This window comes from Notamacropus eugenii, chromosome 1, assembly GCF_028372415.1.
Source record: "Notamacropus eugenii isolate mMacEug1 chromosome 1, mMacEug1.pri_v2, whole genome shotgun sequence".
NCBI classification, from domain to species: Eukaryota; Metazoa; Chordata; class Mammalia; order Diprotodontia; family Macropodidae; genus Notamacropus; species Notamacropus eugenii.
The window spans coordinates 504,953,596-504,975,240 of record NC_092872.1 but is presented as its reverse complement, the minus strand read 5'-3'; the positions used below and the strand labels follow the sequence as shown (position 1 = coordinate 504,975,240).

Genomic DNA, 21,645 nt, shown 5'->3' with positions numbered 1-21,645 from the left:
AGCCTTTAGATAACTGAGGCAGCAATTTACAATATGGTACTATAGTATTGATAAAAAATTACTTTACTGTCCATAAGGGTCTTTCTGCTTTTTTTTCACTTGTCATTCAAGCTATATTTCTATATCTTGAACTGCCTACCTACAGATATTGAGTTCAATTTAGGAAATTTACCATTCCTTAAAATATGTCCTGCATAAATATGCTTATTTCTCTTCTGCCAGTATCTCTTTTTCTGGAGAAAAGAAGAAAAGAAGAGAGAAAAAAAAAGGAGAGGAAGGGAAGGGAGGGAAGGGGAAGGAGGGAAGGGGAAAGAAGAGGGGAGAAGAGGAGGGAGGAAGAAAGAAGAAAAGAGAGGAAAGAAGAAAAAAGAAAGAAAAGAAAGGACAGAAGAGTTGAAAGGAAATAAAAAACTTGCAAGCCTCCAGTTTTGTAAGGAAGAGAATATGGCAGACATAACTTGAAATTAAAGATCATTTTTAAAGAAGAAATGACGGACACTTTCTTATTTGAGTGTTTCCATCTACTTTCATTGATCTCTGCATATTTCAATTTTCTTGTTACTTTAAAATAAGTCTTAAAGCAAAATAAACTATTGCAGGCAAGACATTACTATGGGCAGATTTTTTTTAATAAATGAAGAAATTCTTACCAAAAACAAAGGACTTGAGAAATGTTTATTTGCACACATCAAGTTTTCATCAGTATTTTCTGGTGATTCTATCAAACATTTGCTTTGAATTTTCATGTTTGTAGTGTAGAAACTATTGCCTGAGATACCATGTACACTGTTTAAAGATTCTCTTTTTTCAGGTGTCGAATGTTGTGAAAAAGGGGATGTTGACTTTACTGAAGGAATATAATCTTGAGGAAATTCTCTTTCAATTGTTTTCTCTGAACCTATAATATAGGATTACCAAAGACTGAAATTATCAAATTAATCATTATTTTAAAAAATAACTAAAACGATCATGTGAAGAAAAATCTTATTTAAGTGACATTGTTAAATTAAGTCATTTTAAATTAAGATCAAAATGATATATTTAAAATGTTTTGCAGTTCTTGAAAACCTAGCAGTGACTAGAATTTTTAAAATTAAAATTTAATAAGAAATTTCAAAAAGATTTAAAAAGGACTTCCCATATAGATTATATCATAAGGTCAAACCAGGGTATTATTATAGTCAGTCTACTGACATGTCAGCTGGATAATAAAATGAGGAAACTAAGTATTAGAAAAGTTAGGCAAATAGCCAAGTTCCAGAAATAAACTAGTATAAACTGCCAAACTAATTATCAGCTACTCAGTTCTCACTTTCAATCAGTAGTACATACATACATATATTCTTTTATATATATATACATATACATACATACTTACATACACGATATAATTTTAACAAGCTTTATGCCTGTATTTATAATGATGGTAAGACAGATCCTGTAGGATAAACGCCAAACTACACTAGTGACAGAATAACTAAGTCAACAGTATTAGTTTTAAATCTTATTTTTTATTGTGAAATTAATAAAATTTACTCTATTTAAAAATAATCTTTAGAACTGTTTAGAAATAAACTCAGATATGCTGTTCTTGTTGGAGTTGTTCTCTTAAGGTTTCCTTATTAGAAATTAAATGTGAACTTCCAAACTCCAAAAGAACACAGTATGTTTATAATTAAATGACTTTTGCATAAAAACAAGTATGTTTAATTGCTTTTTCATACAATAAAGATATCAAATTCTTTCAAGCTTTTGTGTGCATTCTGCTTCACTGCGGTGATTTAACTGATAAAATCCAAAATAAGAATTTCTTACAATTTATTTTATTCTGTAAATAACTACTTTGAGCCACAAGCCCATCAGAAAATATTTTCACCTTTTCATTTATGGATAAATGATAATTGTATAATATGATCTTTTCTCTATTAGTAAGGTAGCTAGGTAGCATAGTGGACTGAGCATTGAACTTAAAATTTGAGTGTGACCCACCCCAGACATTTGATAGATATGTGACATGGAAAATCACAATCTCTCTCAGATTCTTATCTGAAAAATAGAATTAATAATAGCATCTATCTTACAGGGTTATTATGATGATCAAATGAGATAATACAACTAAAGAACTTTGCTAATCTTAAAGCACTATATAAATGCTAGCTATTATAACTGCTACCATAGCATTAGCTGTCATTTAATGCTGTAGCTTAAGACTCAAGGTAAGTTTAAGTAGGCTATATATAGTATTTTAACAGTAAGGATTTGCACTTGACAAGTGTAGTTAAAAGATGTGATGAAAAACACATGACAGAAAAGGAGGTAAGTCAGAAATGCAAATGAAGGAGAGCGTATAGAAAGTATGAGAGATCCATCAATGTCTAAGAAAGATTAAAAGAATTAGATGAAAGCCTTCAGAATATTGGGTATATCCTCCAAGGAGGATTTCTAGAAAGGAATAGACAAAGAATTAGAGTAAGAAAGTGTGGAATTATGGCATACAGCAGTGATGGAAGTACCCATTCTGATGAGGTCCATCTAAATATCTTAATTAAACTTTTTACCAATATCAAAGTAAAATTTTACCATGACTATACTTCATAAAAATTAATCCTAATATGATACTCAAAATATGAAAATGATTTTTCTACATGTAACAGAAAAACCTTTCAATGAATTTTTGATTAGTTTAACTGTAGGTCAAGAGAAAATCAGACATAACTTGAATCAGAATTTCTAAAAAAAGAAAAGAAAAACGACACTGACATCTCATCACTTCTATAGATGCTGGGCTACCAGATAATGGAGCTGGAGATGAGTCAAGTCTTTTTTCTCTTATACAATCTTTTACTTTAGATGATTTTGCTCCTTCTTTTGATATTTCCTCTTCTACTTCAATAGAAACAGCATTTTGGCCTTTTTTCACTTGCTTCATGGTTTTACCTTTGTTATGCATGCTTGCAACCTAAAAAAACCCCCCAAAAACCACGAAATCATACTTGGAAAATACTTTACTGGTATGAATAATTATGGGCCCAAATACACAATGAACAGAATATACTTAATTTTATTAAAAATCAATTATTTAATAACAAATTATGAGCTATACCATACTGGAGGGGGTCATAATGAAATATAAGTCTTAGATCTGATTTCCATACCTTAATGGTTTTATATATTTCAACAGATTAAATGTGCCACCTCAGCTTTTCAATTTCCCTTCAAACATCATTTGAATATAAGGAACCCCATATAAAGGTTAATACAGAAGTTTATTTATTTAAAAAAGTGGTCCCGAAATTTTGTTTAACTAATGGCAACTCTGGATACATTTCTATTATTCTAGGCCTCACACTCTTTAAATAATAAACCTACTTATCAATGTTACAGACCTTGAAATAAATACTATAAAAATCATATCTGCCAATCAACTAGGGGACCAAATGATGCTTCTTGTTTATAGTTTCAAATATGAAACATAATGAGTAAAATATAATCATATTCCAATGCATTTCAGATCTTAATGATGTTGGTTTTCTCTTCAACAATGCCAAAAAATTTTTAAAAACTTTAATGATTTTCAAAATCACTGACCATAAAAAGTCAATTCTTTCCAAAATAATTTAAATTGACTCATCACTTTAGACTTAATCTCCACAAGAGATACTGGATCAAGGAATTTAATGATGCTCTTGTCTCTAGGAGTAGAGAACAGGTCCTGGACTTATGATTTCAATGTTAAAGATATTTAGGTTTGGAAACACCCTCTACCCATAAAAACCAGTGCTTTCTCTGAAACTAATATTAGAGAACTGTTTACAGCACTGATAGATTAAAATTACCCATACTTCCAATATGTGTCAGAGGTAGGACTTGAATTGAGATCTTCCTATCTTCAAGACCCGCTCTCTATTCAGTATTACCCACTGCTATCAATTCTCTATAGGATTACTAATGACCAGAAAATCCTTTTCTTTTCAATAGACTTTTTACGTTTACAAAATAGTTCAATCTCTCCTATTCCAAAGTTGACAAAATTTGGACATAAAACACCAAATGACATTCAATTAATAAATGATGTAAAGATTTTACTGTTCTTTCATGTGGTGGTTTAATGCTTCTATTCTCATGCGACTAAATGAAAGAAAAAATACAACATGGCCCTCAATCACCTTCTGCATCTACAATACAATAACTGTTAATATTCTAGATGTGAAGCATACATCAAATGATAATATTCTAGATATGAAGCTTATGTCCAATGATTAATTAACAGCCAATACCACAGAAAGTACTGAAAAACATCAATCTTAGTATTAATGAAAGTAGAAGCCATTGCATGGAATAATGGAAAGTAATGGATTTGGTATCATAGATCATGGGATCTAATCCTAAGTCTAATGATTACTTTTTGTCAGACTTTAAGCAAGTTACTTAACTTCTGACCTTCTGTGCCCTTATCTTTGAAATTAAGGAATTAGAGGAGGTCATATTTAAGTCTTCTTTCACTTTAGAAGCCCATGAAATAAACAAATTTCATTCAGCAAAATGGGAGGATGACTGAGATTTTCAAGTGAGAAACACATAAAAAAGTTGGTTGAGTTGGTTTTTGTTGAAAACTAAAAAACAATTAGAAATATGATTTCATAGGGCATTTTCTCATCTCATCTTATAGTATTCATGATAAGCATTAATAAAAAGATCAACTGCAGCTTATTCACCAACATTTCTTACAAAGGATGAAGAAATAGAAAAATTATATACAGACTCTGACAAGGGTCATCCAATGACCACTGAACTAGTAAGTTCAATGCAACAACTTCTGCAGAGAAGAATAGTGAAAGATATTTTGTAAAATATGATTCAATGCCAAGAAATTGAAGAAGGTAAAAGTTCAAGGATTACCTAGGAGCTTCATATCTGTTATTCAGGATGTTTTTTTTCAAGAAGAGTCAACAGGTATTGGATATAGTGAACAATGAATAGCATTACCAAAAATGAAAAAGATTCTATTTTGACAGTTAAGAAACAAAGTCTTATTGACATAGGAATCATTTCCAGATTAGCTTCAGGTTTACAGATTCAATTACGCAGAATGAAGGTTAATTGAAAACAAATCAGAAAAAGATGAAAAAATACTTCATGCAATTATAATATCTCCAACCTAAACTATTTAAATAAACCATTCAATCTGAAAAATGGATAAAGGGAAATCTATGAATTCTGATTGCCATCAGTCTTATATAAGTTTAACTGATATAAATAGTTTCAAAAGGAGGTCAAAAAAGAGCAAACATTTTATCTCCTTAGAGGCAGCTAGGTGCTGCAGTAGCTGGAGCAGTGAGCCTGAAGTTAGAAAAATCCGAGTTCATATCAGGTCTGAGACATTATTAGCTGTGTGTCACTTAATTTCTCTCTGCATCAGTTTCCTCAATTGTAAAATGGAGATTATAATAGCATGTATCTCACAGAGATGTTGAAGGGATCAAATGAGATATCTGTAAAGCTTAGTACAGGCAAATGGTAGGAACTTAATAGGGCAATCGAGGGGAGCTACAGTTCTGAACATAATCTTATTTACAAAATACTAAGGAAAAGGAAAAAGGAAAATTTAAGTATTTTTGTCGTACAAAACAGTGAAAAGGCAAAGGATTAAAGATAGTAAAGTAATAGAAAAAGCAGCTGAAGTCACCCTCACAATTCCTTCACAAAAATATGGAACACATATCATTATCAGATGTTTTTAAAAAATCATTGAGTCATTTGTTCAGCCCAGGTCGGCATAAAGTAACAGAAAGAGAGGTTGGTAAACAATAGGAACAGTGTCTAAATAGTGGTGCTCACTGCTAGGTAAAAGATATCCATTAACTGTTCAGAGTGAAGTAAGCCAAGCCAAGCCAAGAAAACAATATAAAAGATGCCTACAACAATGAAAGAACCAGTAAAAGAAATTAAAAGTGAATGCCACAAAATTACAAAAACTACTATGATTTCAAAGGAGAAATATGATAAGAAACAAACTCCTTTGCAGAAGTGGGAGGTTCACTAGTGTTGAATGCTGCACATAAAAACAGACTTTTTAATGTACTGAATAGCTTTGCTGATTTTTCCTCTTTCTAAAAATCTTTTAAATTATTATTTGTTAGATGATATGGCTCTCTGAAAGGAAAAAGTGGGAAGGCTTCTGGGAGAAATTTTAGTGATATAAAAAAAGGAATCAATAAAAATGCATTCAACAAAAAGAAAAATATCGTTTAGTACTTACTAAATGATTGTTGGGCAAGTTATCACTTTTCTATATTAAAAACAGGAAAAAAAAACCCTGTAAGACAGATACTTGAAACCAGTGTGGGAATTTGTTTTGCTGGACCATAGTGCTATATATTGAGGACTTTATTTTTTCGAGTTGTTTGTTTTCTTTGCTTAGGTTAGAGAGATTGGTGAGAGGAACAGATTAAATCAAAACAAATACAAAAAAATAAATCTTGATATTTGAATTCTAAATGGACAAGTAGGAACGAACTTCACTCAAATTTGTACAGCCTATTACTGAACCCTGGGAACAGACAATAATGGATCTAAATGTAGGAGAATATTGACAATATCTGACTTAGATTATTTTTAGAAACATTGTTCTGTTGCAACTGTCCCAAAAACAAAAAATACATTAATTTGATTACATTTTTCAAAAAATGAATAAAGATGTCTTGAATTTTTCATTTTACTTGAATTGAAAATGTAAAGAAAAAAGGTAAAGGTATAAATTATTGCCTCAGAGAACTAGACAGCATGAAACATATATAGTTCTTTACAGCGTACTTGGCAAAGTTTCAAATTCAACTAGTAAACCAGTAATTGATTATTATCAAAGGTTTTGTTTTGTTTTGAAGATTAAAAAACAAAACACTTCTCCAAAATCATTGGTTATAGGTTAAATAAAAGACACTTTTTACTTCAAGAATATATAATTTCAAAGGTATGGATATAATGAAAACCATAAAGTTATAGTTTTGATATAGTTTTGATGATCTTTGGGAGTTGCTACAGCTTAAAAATTTATCATCCTATGTTCAATTTTGTGATGAGCTTCTCTGAATTTGACGGTCCTTAGATAATAGGTATATACATACCCATTCATGAAGTCCACACTCAAAACTTTTACAGCTTAAGAAGAGGCATCTCCCAGAGCTTACCCTCTACTAGTAGAACTTTTAAGAACCCAAGCTCACCTCCGCAGCACAATTAGACATTCAAATATTATCTTACTGAAGGGAAATGTCTTGTAATACTTAACATATGATGAAAAGGTTACATACTTTTATTAATGTTTGATACTTTTATTAAAAATATCTTGGAGAAGGAAATAAAGGCCCATATATATCTCCAACTAATTTAGAAAGAAGTCCCTTTCCATGGCCTATTTTTGTATACTATAACTCATTTCTACTTCAGTGACATGCTTCAATCTAGAAAGAGTGCATTCTTATAAATCATGGTCCCTGAATGTCCCAGTTTGGGAACTACTAATCTGGAGGATAAAGTAATTTAAAGCCATAGAATCTATAAACAATTAACTAGTTGTACTTAACTGGCACATAATGCACTCCTTTCTAAAATATAATTAATGGCAGGTAATTTATAAATTAATGTTACATAGGCATTTTTAGCATATACCAAATATTTTATACTTTTAGTTATTTTAACTAAAGTGTTCTCTGAAGGCAATAACTTGAACAAATTAGGAGACTCAGTTATTTTTAAATATTTGTAAAAATATATAGTGATTTGAATTGAAAATATTTACCTGAACTAGTAATTTCTCTTTACTGAGGGTACTTGGTGAAGATTCTTGTTCACTTTCTGATTCTGAATTTGAAAAATCTTTATAATTTTTTTTTACTAATCCTGCTCTTTGAGGACGCTGGGGTCTTCTTGTTTCTGTGATTCTTTCATCTACCTTTTTGGTATCAGTTCTGGGGTCAGTATTATGAGTCTGGGATAAAATTAATTAACATTAGTAGATCATAATGAGTTAAAATTCCATGTTCTACATTTTTGTTAGAAAAATTAGCATTTCAGCAAGACATACTTATGCAGCTATATAACTGGGTTAATAACTATAAACAAACTCCACATGCAACTATAAAGTCTAAATTCTTGATCTTGGCCAATTTCCTAGCCTTTTTTTATCACAGTCACCAAATAACTGATAATTATATCTCAATTAACTATATCCTTTATTACCTTTAAAATGACTTTAAATCATAACTAAAAGATTTTATAAATAAAACCAAATAGCTTATAAAAATAGAGAAAATAAAATGTATCAGTACTATACTTCACTGCGTAACAGTCACAGATTTCATGCCAATTTTTTTCCGCAAAAAAGTGGGGTACAACCATTATGTAAATCCTGTTTTAAAAAATTGTGCCAGTATTACTTAAAAACTAAATTAATTACTAAATTGTATCACTGGCAGATGAACTGTACAATTTAGCTAGCACAGGAAGCCTTACCATGTCATGTGACTTACTCATGGCAGCTTTGCCTGCCTGCCTGCTCCCCTTGTGCCTACAAGCTCTTCATTGGGTTGAGTGACAGTACCATTAATACTGTAGTGCTCTAAACAAACCATGCAAGTTAGCTTTTGGAAACATACTGACTAGGCTCATGGCTCACAATGTGCAAGGGATTAATGTGTACCCATATGCTACTGGTGAATACATTGCTGCTCTGTTTACCTTTTAAGTGTCATAATGAACAGAATTATACATTGTGACAATTATGTGATGAAAGGTTACAAAACGATTTTTGGGCTGAAAAAATGAGGTGCAATGATTATGCGATGAAATAAAATAACAACAGTGCAAAGCTCAAATACTGTTTAAATAGTAAAGCCCAAACAATTAAAGGGAAAGTCATAGTAAGCAAAAGACAGAAGGAATCACTGGAGTTATGCAATGGGAAGGGATAATGTGGTTAAAAATTCAGAGAAGTCGTAAAATACCTTTTGGTGATACAAAAGTATGTAGGAGGTGGACCTAAGATAATGGAGAAAAGGAAGGAAATTGCCTGAGCTTTCCCCCAACTCCTCCAAATACCTTTAAATAATGACTCTAAACAAATTTTAGAGTGACAGAATTCACAAAAAGACAGAATGAAATAATTTCCAGCCCAAGACAACTTAGAAGGTCAGCAGGAAAGATCTGTTGCACCAGGAGAGGAGGGGAGTCCAGCACAGGCTACATCAGCACAGACAGGGCCACAGCAAACTGGGAGTAGGCCCTAGGGAGACTGAATCAGTGGCAGCAGCGGTGGTTTCCAGACCTTTCAGCCCATAGACAGCAAAGACAACTTAGAAGGTCAACAGGAAAGATGTCACACCTGGGTGACAGTGGAGCACAATCCAGCATAGGCTGCACCAGAACAGCCCCAGCTCTAGCAAACTAGGAACATACCTTGGGAGATACTGAATCAGCAGCAGCAGTAGCTGCTTCCAGAGCTCTCAACCCACGGATGGTAAGGAGATCAAATAACTGGTCAAAAGGAGGCAGGACTGTTGCTTTGCCCATACTTGAGTTTGGGTTACAATGCTGGGTGGCATTCCCGGACAGGAAGAGCTCTAGCACAGGACAGCTTGCAGCCACAGAGGAAATGGGGACCCTCCTCACAGTTCCAGGGCAGAAAAGAGGCCTTGTGGCCATTCACTGAGCTGACAGTGCTCCTCCAGGAGAGGAGCAAAAGCTGCTCCTTAGGTCATACCATCTTGGAAGAACTGAAAACTTACAGGTCCGTGGAAGTATCTCTGAAAATAGCTATATAAAACTCCTGAAGCTTGAGACAGTGTGCCTTCCACCCTGGAAGCAACAGGCTGAGAAAATGAGCAAAAGATGGAAAGCAACTCTGACTATAGAAACTTACACTGGTGACAAGATCAAAACACATTCAGAAGAAAACAAGAGTCAAAGCAGCCAAGAAAAATAATATAAATTGGTCTCATGCCATGGAAGAGCTCAAAAAGGATTCTGAAAATCAAGTAAGAAAAGTGGTGGAAAGATTGAGAAGAGAAATAAGAGTGATGCAAAAAAAAAAAATCATGAAAAATGAACCAGCAGCTTGGTAAAGGAGATACAAAAAAATACAGAAGAAAATAACACCTTAAAAAACAGACTAGGCCAAATGGTAAAAGAGGTCCAAAAGCTCTCAGAAGAAAATAATTTCTTAAAAATTAGAATGGAGCAAATGGAAGCTAATGACTTTATGAGATATCAAGAAACAATCAAACAATACCAAAAGAATGAAAAACATAGGAAACAATATGGGTCTCATTAGAAAAACAAATGACCTGGAAAAGAGATCCAGGAGAAATCATTCAAAAATTGTTGAGTACCTGAAAGTCATGAACAAAAAATGAGCCTAGACATCATCTTTCAAGAAATTATCAAGGAAAACTTCCCTGATATTCTAGAACCAGAAGGTAAAATAGAAATGGAAAGAATCCATTGATCAGTTCCTGAAACCGATCCTACAATGAAAACTGCCAGAAATAGTACAATCAAATTCCAGTTCCCAGGTCAAGGAGAAAATATTGCAAGCATCTAGAAAGAAATAATTGAAGCATTGTGGAGCTACAATCAGGATAACACAAGATTTGTCAGCTTCTACATTAAAGAACTGGAGGGTTTGGAATATAATATTCTGGAGTGCAAAGGAGTTAGGATTACAATAAAAAATCACCTACCCAGCAAAACCAAGTATAATCCAGGAAGGAAAGGAGGAAAAAATGGGCATTCAATGCTACAGAGGAATTTCAAGTACTCTTGCAAAAAGGCTAGAGCTGAATAGAAAATTAGACTTTCAAAAACAAGACCCAAGAAAAGCATAAAAACGTAAAGAGGAAAGGGAAATCATAAGGGACTTAATAAAGGTTAAACTGTTTATAGTACTAAACATAAATAAACATGTATATTACTACATGGAAAGATGATATTTGTAACTCATAAGACTATTCTCATTATTAGAGGAGTTAGAAGGAATATATATAGACAGAGGGCACAGGTGTGAGTTGAATATGAAGGGATGAAAATTAAGAGAGAGGGTTGTACTGGGAGAAAGAGAAAGGGAGAAGTATAATGGGGTAAATTATTTCACATAAAAGGCAAGAAAGATCTTTTACAGTGAAGGAGAAGAAGGGGGAGGTGAAGTAGAGTTGAGTGAACCTTACCCATGTCAGAATTGGCTCAAAGAGGGAATAACATCTATCTTACCCTACAGGAAAGTAAGGGGGAAGGGAATAAGAGAATAGGGGTGGTGATAGAAGGGAGGGCAGATTTTGGAAGAGGAGTAGTCAGAAGTAAAATACTTTTGAGGAGGGACAGGGTGAAAGGAGATAGAGAGAGAAAAGAATAAACGGGGAGAATAGGATGGAGGGAAATAGAGTTAGCATTAGTAAATGGGAAAAAAATTTTGAAAAAAGTTTCTCTGATAAAGGCCTCATTTCTAAAACATATAGAGAACTGAGTCAAATATATAGAAATGAGAGCCATTCCTCAATTGATAAATGATCAAAAGATATGATCAGTTTTCAGATGAAGTAATCAAAGCTATCTATAGATAGATGGAAAAATACTCTAACTCACCATTGAGTAGAGAAATGCAAATTAAAGAAATTCTGAGGTAGCATCCCATAACTATTTGATTGGCTAATAGGACAGAAAAAGAAAATGAGAAATGTTGGACTGGATGTGGGAAAAATGAGACATTAATGCATTGTTATTGGAGTTGTGAACTGACTCAACCATTCCATAGAGCAAAACTAAAGGGTTGCTATCAATACCACTACTAGGTCTGTATCCCAAGAGATTAAAAAAAGGAAAAGGCCTTATATGTACAAAAATATTTATAGCAGCTCTTTTGTGATGGCAAAGAATTAGAAATTGAGGGGATGCCCATTAATCAGGGAATGACTGAACACACTGTGGCATGTGATTATGATGGAATACTATTGTACTATAGGAAATAATGAGCAGAATGCTCTCAAAGAAACCTGGAAAGACTTCTATAAGTTGACACAAAGTGAAATGTACTATGTACAAAGTAATGACAATATTGTAGGATGATCACTTGTGAATGACCTAGCTATTCTCAGCAATACAACAATCTAAGACAGCTCTGAAGGAGCTATCTTGATGAAAAATGCTATCCATCCCCAGACAAAGAATGAATGGTGTCTGAATGCACACTAAATCATAATTTTTTAAATTTTCTTTATTTTTCTTGAGATTTTTTAATCTATGCTTTTTTTCACAGCATGACTATTATGGAAGTGTTTTGCATGAATACACATGTATAATCTAGACCAAACTGCTTGCCTTTTCATTGGATATTTGGAGGTGGTGGAGGGGGAGGGAGAGAATTTGTAACTCAAAGTTTTAAAAATAAACATTAAAAATTGTTTTTACGTGTAACTGGGGAAAAATAAAATACTAAATAAATTTTTAAAAAATGTAATAATTCCTTAAAAATTAGAATGGAGCAAGTGGAAGCTAATAACTTCATGAGAAATCAAGAAACAATAAAACAAATCCAAAAGAATGAAATAGAAAAAAAATTCAAGCAATTTTCTCCAATAAAGGCCTCATTTCTCTAACATAGAGAACTGAGTGAAATTGATAAAAATAACAGCCATTCCCTAACTGATAAATGATCAAAAGATATGAAGTTTTCAGATGATGTAATCAATGCTCGAACTCACTACTGACCGGAGAAATGGAAATTAAAATAATTCTGAGTCACTATCTTATATACATATTAGATTGGCTAATAGGATGGAAAAGGAAAATGAGAAATGTTGGAAAGAATGTGCGAAAAATGAGACATTAAAAGCATGTAATGCATCAATACAAAGTACCTTCTTAGATTTTGATATTTTCACTTCTACTGATAGACCTGAAAATGAGGAAAATTTTCTGGAGTTACAATTTGTACCAGTGATTTCATTTAACAGTTTAAGGAGTCAAAAGTCAACTAGATTTTATCATCCATAAATTCAGATAACAAGAACACATCTTGATTTTTAGAAATCCTTTTTCAAATATTCAAACTAAAGTTTTTAAAGTGGCTACAGGGAAGCTCGTAAAAATACTGTTAATACATGTCTCATCAGATTATTAAGTGCAGGTACCCCCAAATTACTACTTTATTCTCTTTACTCTTAAAAGCTCTATTCTGATGTTTCATCATAGCATAGATGTGACTAGATTCTTAAAGGCTATGTCAATAAAACACAAGCACTAGGAGACTCCAAATATGGGTCCAAATAAGGTCAAAGCAAATCATCACAAATACATTAATGTTTTCAATGATACTAATTCATGAATACCACATCCTAAGGTGTGAATTAGCCACACTTAACAATAATAACAACTCACATTTATTTGGTGATTTAAGGTTTATAAAAGCATACTCTTCACAATAAACCATTTTGCTGAAATGTTTTAAGGAACTTGAACTAATATTAGTATTTAACATTTAATTCAAAGAGCTGAAGGATCTGACATTAGAGATCCCTGAAGTAAGTAAAACTGGGAACATCATACACAGCTTTTTTATAGCACTGTCTCAACCAATGGCCATGCATTTGGAAAACCAAATTAGAGCAAAGACTTTTAATATTAACCATAGAATTAAATGATCATTAATATATTTCAAAATGTCATTTTATATGCTTTATTATCAGTTATCCTAAAGCAGAAGTTCTTAAACTTTTGTATGTCATCCCCTTTTGCTTTTCAGGGTATTTTAAATAACTGAAACAAATGTTAAATTTCAGTTACAAAGGACAGAAAAAAAAGTGTAATTTTTTTCCATTCATGTTCACAGACCCCCTTAATAAAATCCATCCATAAACAGACCCCTTTTTTAAAGGGTATATACTGTGTTATGGCTCTAATTCTGTATATGTTCTCTTTTTCCTTTTCTGCACTAATTCATACTTGAAAAGAGATTTTGAATGACAGCATTTATGTAGGGGGAGGGCAGATGAGTACTGCAATATAGGACCTATCATCCTTCATATAATTTCCCAGAAGCAAAAAAAATATTGAGATCCAATCAGGTTAAATGGCTTAGTATTGGGAATATAAATCAAGCAAGGGAACTGTAAAGGACCTTTAAAAAAATACAAAAGAAATAAAAGATGAAAACTGCTATACTGGGCATTTCAAAAGTCTTATTGCAGTTTTAAGTTTTAATAGTTAATCCTAGAAAGCTTCTTGTAAGGAAACTTTGACAATGCAGATAAACAACTGTTCTGAAGCTTAATAGATTTTAAAAGTTGCCTAGATGCACTGAGAAGTTAAGTGACTTGACAGAATCACACAATAAGTTTCTATCAAAGTCTAGATTTAACCTAAGTAGTTCTAACTCCAAGGTTGTCTATCTACAACAGGACAATGCCTCTCATAAGCCAGAGCATGAAATAAAATAAAAAGCAACATTCAGAAAAGGTACATTTCTCAAACACCTTAGATAAAATAAGTCTTAGGTGATAAAATAACACATAATGAAAAAACTAGATATTTTCTCAAACAAGTAATTTCTTACTTGATTTCCTATTTTTAGGTTTCTTCACTTTTTTGTTTCTGCTATAATCTACCAGTTGAGGTTTGGTTTTTTTGTTTGATTCTCTTAGCCAGCTAACATCAGTCTTGCTGTCATCACCTCTATGATCTGTGTCTGTGTCACTAAAGAGGTTCTTCTTCCTGTGATCTGTTCTAGTCTAAAAAAAAAGAATGTTTATAATAAATAATTATTTTGCATGGATCATATTAAGAAGTACTGAATATAATATAAGTTAATGAACAGAACTAAACTTGGAAATATATACTGGTAAAATATTTCTCATTATTCTGTAAAACACTCTAATTTTATTGCTAAGTTTGCATGTGTCTTTAACCGACTTAGGACTAAACTAACTAGTTGAATTAGTTACTTTGATGTTTTGGTAGATCTGACAACTCATCAATATATGTACTCCTCCAACAGTATAGATCATAATTACACCTCATTTGATGTGACAGTTATCTATATCTTCCACAAAGGGCCCAACCAATATTCTGGAGGTCTTTTTCTCTATGCCTGGAAATTGTGTGGGTACCAAATGAACAGATAGGCTCATCAGTTTACCTTACTCATTACTTATACATGATTGGCCCACCTCCTGTTCTGGTCACACATTTCCTTCAGAACATATATGCAGGTTCTCTGGCATAGTTTTTGATTACTAATAGGCTACAGTCAATTTATGCCCATCATGTGTCTCTCCACTGCACTTTCCATGATCTGAAACTTTAATTCTTTGAAAACTGTATTCTGTCATTTGTTGCCATAAAGCATCACTGAAAGAATAGTGGTATAAAGAAGATGGGTTTATATTTTTGGGGAGAAACTTGTATGATGTAATTACCAAAAGCAATCTAGACTGCTTGCTCTCTTATTTCCATTCAATCCCAGATCCCAACACTATCCATTTGTATTGTCTCTCCAAGGTAGATGTATTTAACAACTGCTCCGTAGGCTGTTCATAAAACTATATATTATAGTATGAGAGCAAGAGACATTTTTCACACAGTTTTTCCTATATGGATAGTTAGGTCAAATTCTTTTAAGTGATGACAGATTTCACTTAGGAATAAAATCTTGAGATTTGGTGCAATTAGCAATTAAGTTACCCACAAACAAGAAAGAACCTCTGGAGGACTTCCCCATAAATAGGGAATTCATTTTTCACTTGAGCTCCACACTGAACATCCTTATCTTGGGCCTTTCCTTCTCCCTCTATACTGTTACACTTGGGGATCTTACCAGCTCCACACTCAGAATCTACTTATCTAGCTCTCATCTTTCTCTCCACCTCCAGACTTGCATCACCAAATGCCCACTGGACTTCTCAAATTAAATGTCTTTTAGATACCTTAAACTCAACATGTTCAAAACTGGACTCATTCTTTTTCCTCTCCAAATCCTCCCCTTTCCCAAATTTCCCTATTACTGTCAAGGGTAACACCATCCTCCCAGTCATAAAGGCTCACCACCTTGGTACAATTTTTAACTTACTGTCTTATCCCACATATCTAGTCTGTTGCTAGATCCTACTGCTTCTTCCTTTACATCTCATACACACTCCTCCCCTCTGCCACTGGAGCAGGGTCTCATCATTTCAGGCATGGAGTATTTTAATAGCTTTCTGGCTGGTCTCTTTGATTCAAGTCTCTTCCCTACTCCAGTACATTCTCTATTCAGCTGCCTGAGTTATCTTCCTAAAAGTATGAGTCTGACCATATCACCCTGCCTCCATTCCATAAATTCAAATGTCTTTATACTTCTTCCAGGATTAAATATAAAATTAACTAGATTTTAAAGTCCTTTAATACTTGGCCTCTTCCTATGTAGTCTTCTTATACTTATTCTCTAATATACGTCCAGTGAGACTAACCTCTGATGCTTCTTATAACAAGACAATGCATCTTTAAGCATTTTTGCTTAGAAAGCTGGCTGTCCCCCACACCTACAATGCTTTCTCCTCTTCTCTGTCTCCTGGCTTCCCTGACTTCCTCCATAACTCAGTTAAAATCCCATCTTCTATAAGTAGCCTTCAGATCCCACTTAATGCTAGTGCCTTCCCTTTATCAATTATTTTCAATTGATCCTGTAAATCGATGTTCTCTACACATAGCTCTTCACATGTTATCTTTCCCAGTAGACTATGATCTTCTTGAGAGCAGGAACAATGTATTTTTTGTCTTTGTATTCCCACCACTTAGCACAATGCTTAGTACAATAGGGCCTTAATCAGACACACTATATTATATTGCTATTATTGCTGCCACTTGTTTTTAAAGGCAGGGTCCCCTATTTTCACCCAGGTAGAAGTTCTGGGGCTACTTAAAGGCCCATTTCCTTTACGGAAGGGCATCGCAACTTTGCCCTCCACTGCTTACAACTTGGGCTGGTATGCCTCTTCTTTAGACAACCCAGTGGTCCCTGCACTTGAATGTTCAGCATTTTAACTGCTCGATTTAGTGCAGACAACAGATTAACTATCTACTGCAGTTCAGAACTCAAGATCCACCAACTTCAGCCTCTACAGTAGCAGGGGTTACAGACAAACTGCACTGTGATTGTATAGGGATATTTTGTTAGTGGAGAGCCTTTGAGGAAGCATCTCATGCTGCTCAAATATTTTTATGGGCAACAGAAACAATGGTATCTTCTATTCTTTAAAACTTTTACTTAATTATGAGACTGTAAAGATGTGATCTATAGAATATTGTTTGCAAAAACCCCTCTGTTTCTTTTTAATACTTTCATCAAGGATACCTGTAGTTAAATATCTCAATTCAAACACATAATTAAGTTTTTCTATGAATTGTTCATTTTGAAGATCTACCAATTAATTGTAAAACAGGTATAATTTAATAAAATACAAAAGCAAAAATAAATCTTATTTCAAGTTGTATTCATGTAAAATATCAAACACAGAAAGCTGAAATTTCACTCAACAAAACTATTCAGATAACTTATCTCTATAATTTGAATTGCTTACAACAGGAAAAGTCACAAAAGCAGTAGGACTAACCTTGAAAAATTATATTTGAATATTCTACAATTGATGTTTTTCTATGACCTTTTTGAGAATATAAAAAAATAACTTTTAACAGAATTATAAGAATTATGAATAAGAATCTTACTTTTTTATCTTTCTTTTTCAGAGAAGCTTCACTTCCATTGTGACTCCTTAAACCTAACCTTAAACAAATAAATGTTAACTTAAAATATATTTATGTTTATTATACAGAGGCAATGAAGAGTAAAAGGAAACCAAGAAATACATCTTTCTGAATTAGTTATATGATCACAAGTAGATCACTTAAAACTTCAATTTCCCAATCTGTAAAATCAAGGTCGGAACCATTTCATCTCTAAGAGTCCCTTTTTGACTCAAAGATTTGATGATTTGTTCTTGCATTTAACTATTATAAAAACAACCATTTAAATGAGTCATTTTAAAAGCAGTGTATTTGTTCTCGTGCATTGTAAGTCATCAGTTATATAATACAAAATGAGACACTTAAGGAAAAATAGTAAGTGATTACATAGTTCATATTGTAATACACATTTTATCAAAACACTTACAACTTTTTTGAGTTAGTTACAGAAGTTTCTTTGATAGTAGTCTGAAATTCCTGTATCTGCAGTATGAAAAAGTATGAAAAGTAAACTACATAGTTATTTCAGATATCAAAGTGGTATAAGAAACATCTAAAATATATGCAGAGCGAATTATTCAATCAGTCATATAGTTAGAAAAGTAATGATAAAATCTTTTATGAAAATCTGATCATTATTATAAAGAAATACAATAACAAAAATGTAGTTATTTCACTTTCAAGAACAGAAATATCACTACAATTTTAAAATGGGACTTAGGAAATTAAAGAATGAAATAAAGATTCCTAATAAGGAATTTAGGATTATCAATAATCTCTTCTAATATATACCTATATGAAAAAATGTCAGATAACTCAGATAACTGTATAGAAAAACAGCTTAGTAATGTAGGAAATGTTTTGTATATGCTAGTTTTACTATGATAAGGAGATAATTATATTGATTACATGATTACTATATAGCTCTATCTAAAACCTAGGACTCTCTTATGAGATTCTGTCCCATACCTCAAATAAACAACAGGAAATCTCCACTATATATCCCAACTGAATTTCAAATTCAAAATATAAAAAAATGAGTTTATTGGGTCTTTTTTTGCCTAAGCCTGCTCCTCTTTCTGATTTGACTACTCTGACAACTGGGACCACTTTAGCATTATCTTGGGCATTTCTTCTCTCTCCCATGTCATATCTAATTAGTTATGAAGTCCTATTAATTCTGCCTGCAATATTTCTCACATCCACCTAATCCTCTGTATTCCTCATATTTTATATAACCTCAGGATAGGCTCTAATTATCAACTGCCTTCTAACAAGCCTTCTCATATTCACCTTTTTCTCCCTTCAATCTATCCTTCACATTTTATGCACATAGATGAATCCTCCTCATATATAAATCTTGTCCAATTATTTTTCAGTGGCTCCCTACTGAATATACTGCAGCTCCATTGAAGGTCCTCCACAAGCTGATTCCACCCTACTTTTTCATTGTTATTTTATTTTCTCCCTTTATGCACTGCACTAACGGTAACTAAACAGCTTGTTCAATAGAGTGCTGGGCCTAGAATCATGAAGACCTGAGTTCAAATCCAGCCTCAGACACTTACTGGCTGTGTGACTTTTGGGCAAGTCACTTAACCTCTGTCTGCTTTAATCCACTAGAAGAAAATGGCAAACCATTCCAGTATCTTTGTCAAGAAAACCCCAGCAAGAGTATGATCACAAAGAGTCAGACATAACTGAACAACAAATGCACTGTACATTCCAAACAAACTGAACCTGCCCTTAAACTTGTCCTGTATTTTTCCACCTCTATATTTGCTCAGACTTTTTTTCCTGTGCTCAGAATTTCTTCCATTCCCTTTCTTAACTTTTGCATCCCTATCCATCTTTTAAAGACCAAGCCAAATACCACAGCCTATAGGAAGCCTTTCACAAACCCCAAAGTTAATAAACACTTTGCCCTCTCAGGCTTCACATGTTACTTTGTTTTAAATGTTGTTAATGCACTTAACATGCATCTTTGTGTCTCATACCTTACTTACATGCTACTTATACATGAATGAATTCTAAATTTCATAAGAGCAAGGACTGTGTCTTATCCAAACTTTAAATGTCTATAATATATTTTCATTAATGTGGACTGAATGGAGAGGAAAAAAGTTAATCAAATTGAATTAATCTTACACCAAGTCTTATGGTAGGGTCATCACTTCCATTCAAGGTAAAATTATATACATCATTCCTGTTGAAATAAGAAAAAAACAGTTGATGCTGAAAATACTATATTAACATAGTCACTCTAAGCACTATAAATAGAAAATGTTTAGGAAAAACTTACTTACAAAGCACATTCAGAAGTCATATTAACAGAAGTAGTCCTCTTCAGTTGTCTAGAGCTTTTAAATGGGACTTTTTGCTACATACAATAGAAGAACATTTTTTAAAAATTATTAGACAATGATACTGATTACATGTTTACTCAAACTTGGCCCTTTCCTTTGAGATCCAGGCCCACATTTCAAATAACTTGCAGGAAATCTCCACTGGATATCCCCAATAGTACCTCAAATTTGATATATCCAAAAGTTTAGCTAATTGTCTTTCCTCCTAAATTTGGCTCTGCTTTCCAGCTTTGTTATTCTGGTCAATGGTACAATCCTGGTGTTACCCTAGACTCTTCTTCCCTCTTCACTGTCAGTCACATTAAATCAACAAGGATTTATTAAGCACTTAGTACACTTACTATGTGGCAGACATTGAACTAAGTTCTGAGGATATAAAGTAAAGCAAAGAGCCCCTGACCTCAGGGAGCTCATATTCCAATAGAGGAGACAACATGCAAATAACTATGTACAAACAAGATGGAAAAGTCGTAAAGTGAAGGTAATCTTAGAGACTGCAAAAGGGTTCTTATAGATGACAGACTTTGAATTGACTCTAAAGAAACCAAGTAAGCCATGAGATAGAGATGAGGAGAGGTGTTAGGGATAGTCAGTGAAAATTTATGGAGTTTGGAGATGGAGAGTGTCTTTGGTGAGGGACAATAAGGAAGCCAGTATCACTGGATCAGAGAGTACATGGAGGTGAGCAAAGTATAAGAATATTAGAAAGGTAGGAAGGATTAGGTTTTAAAATTCAGAGGATTTTATTTTTGATCATGGAGGCAGTATGAAGCCACTAGAGTTTACTAAATAGGGAGTTTACTAAATGAGGGTGGGTAAGGGTAATATGGTCAGGTTGGCACTCCAGGAAGATCGCTTGGGTGGCTGAGTAGAGCACAGAATGGAAGGCAAGACCAAAGAGAAAACTATTCCAATAGTCCAAGCCTGAAGCCTTAAATAATGAGAGCTTGTATCAGTGTCAGAGGAAAGAAAGAAGTGCATACGAAAGATGTGAAAAAAGAAACAACAGGACCTAATGACAAATTAGATATGTGGGGTGAATGAGAGTGACTTAAAGATGACACCGAGGTGGTGAGTCTTTATTACCAGGATGATGGTGATATCCTTGACAATAGGGGGTTTGGAAGAGGGATAGTTTTGGGAGGAAAGAGAATGAGTTCAGTTTTAAACATGTTGAGTTTAAGATATCTAAAGGATATATAATTTAAGAAGTACAATAGGCATTTGGAGATGCATGTCTAGAGGTCAGAAGAAAGGTTAGGGCTGAATAAATACCTACTCAAAGGACTATATTAGTATATCTGATCAAAAATGACCTGTTCAAATGAACTTACACATATATTTTCTCTTTTGTGCTTCTATTTACATAAGAAATATGGTTCCAATAGTTGAATAAATTTCAATAAAACATGCTTTAAGTTGCTGTTTGACAGTCAATCTGAGTACTTGTACTTTTGTACTAATTAAGAACATATTAGAGCATATAGTTTACTTAATCTATACGTTATTATGTACT

The 21,645-nt window shown here is 33.2% G+C and overlaps 1 protein-coding gene across 15 annotated transcripts in view; it reads right to left on the bottom strand.

The window, feature by feature from the left end:
- The window catches only part of SYCP2 (synaptonemal complex protein 2), a 101,858-nt gene that overhangs the window by 12,764 nt on the left and 67,449 nt on the right, over nucleotides 1–21,645 (bottom strand). For 14 of the 15 annotated variants that reach the window (XR_011972318.1, XM_072633385.1, XM_072633389.1 and 11 more), the window contains 9 exons: nucleotides 20,070–20,143; nucleotides 19,912–19,969; nucleotides 18,191–18,246; nucleotides 17,746–17,803; nucleotides 14,600–14,774; nucleotides 12,906–12,943; nucleotides 7,799–7,987; nucleotides 2,761–2,959; nucleotides 651–898 (listed from right to left, as the gene is read on the bottom strand). Coding sequence is in view for 14 of the 15 variants with exons in the window: in XM_072633385.1 (XP_072489486.1) it covers nucleotides 651–898; nucleotides 2,761–2,959; nucleotides 7,799–7,987; nucleotides 12,906–12,943; nucleotides 14,600–14,774; nucleotides 17,746–17,803; nucleotides 18,191–18,246; nucleotides 19,912–19,969; nucleotides 20,070–20,143 (1,095 nt within the window). In the remaining variant the exon portion in view is untranslated. The remainder of the gene's footprint in view (nucleotides 1–650; nucleotides 899–2,760; nucleotides 2,960–7,798; nucleotides 7,988–12,905; nucleotides 12,944–14,599; nucleotides 14,775–17,745; nucleotides 17,804–18,190; nucleotides 18,247–19,911; nucleotides 19,970–20,069; nucleotides 20,144–21,645) is intronic. The other variant, XM_072633395.1, reaches the window with a different exon arrangement.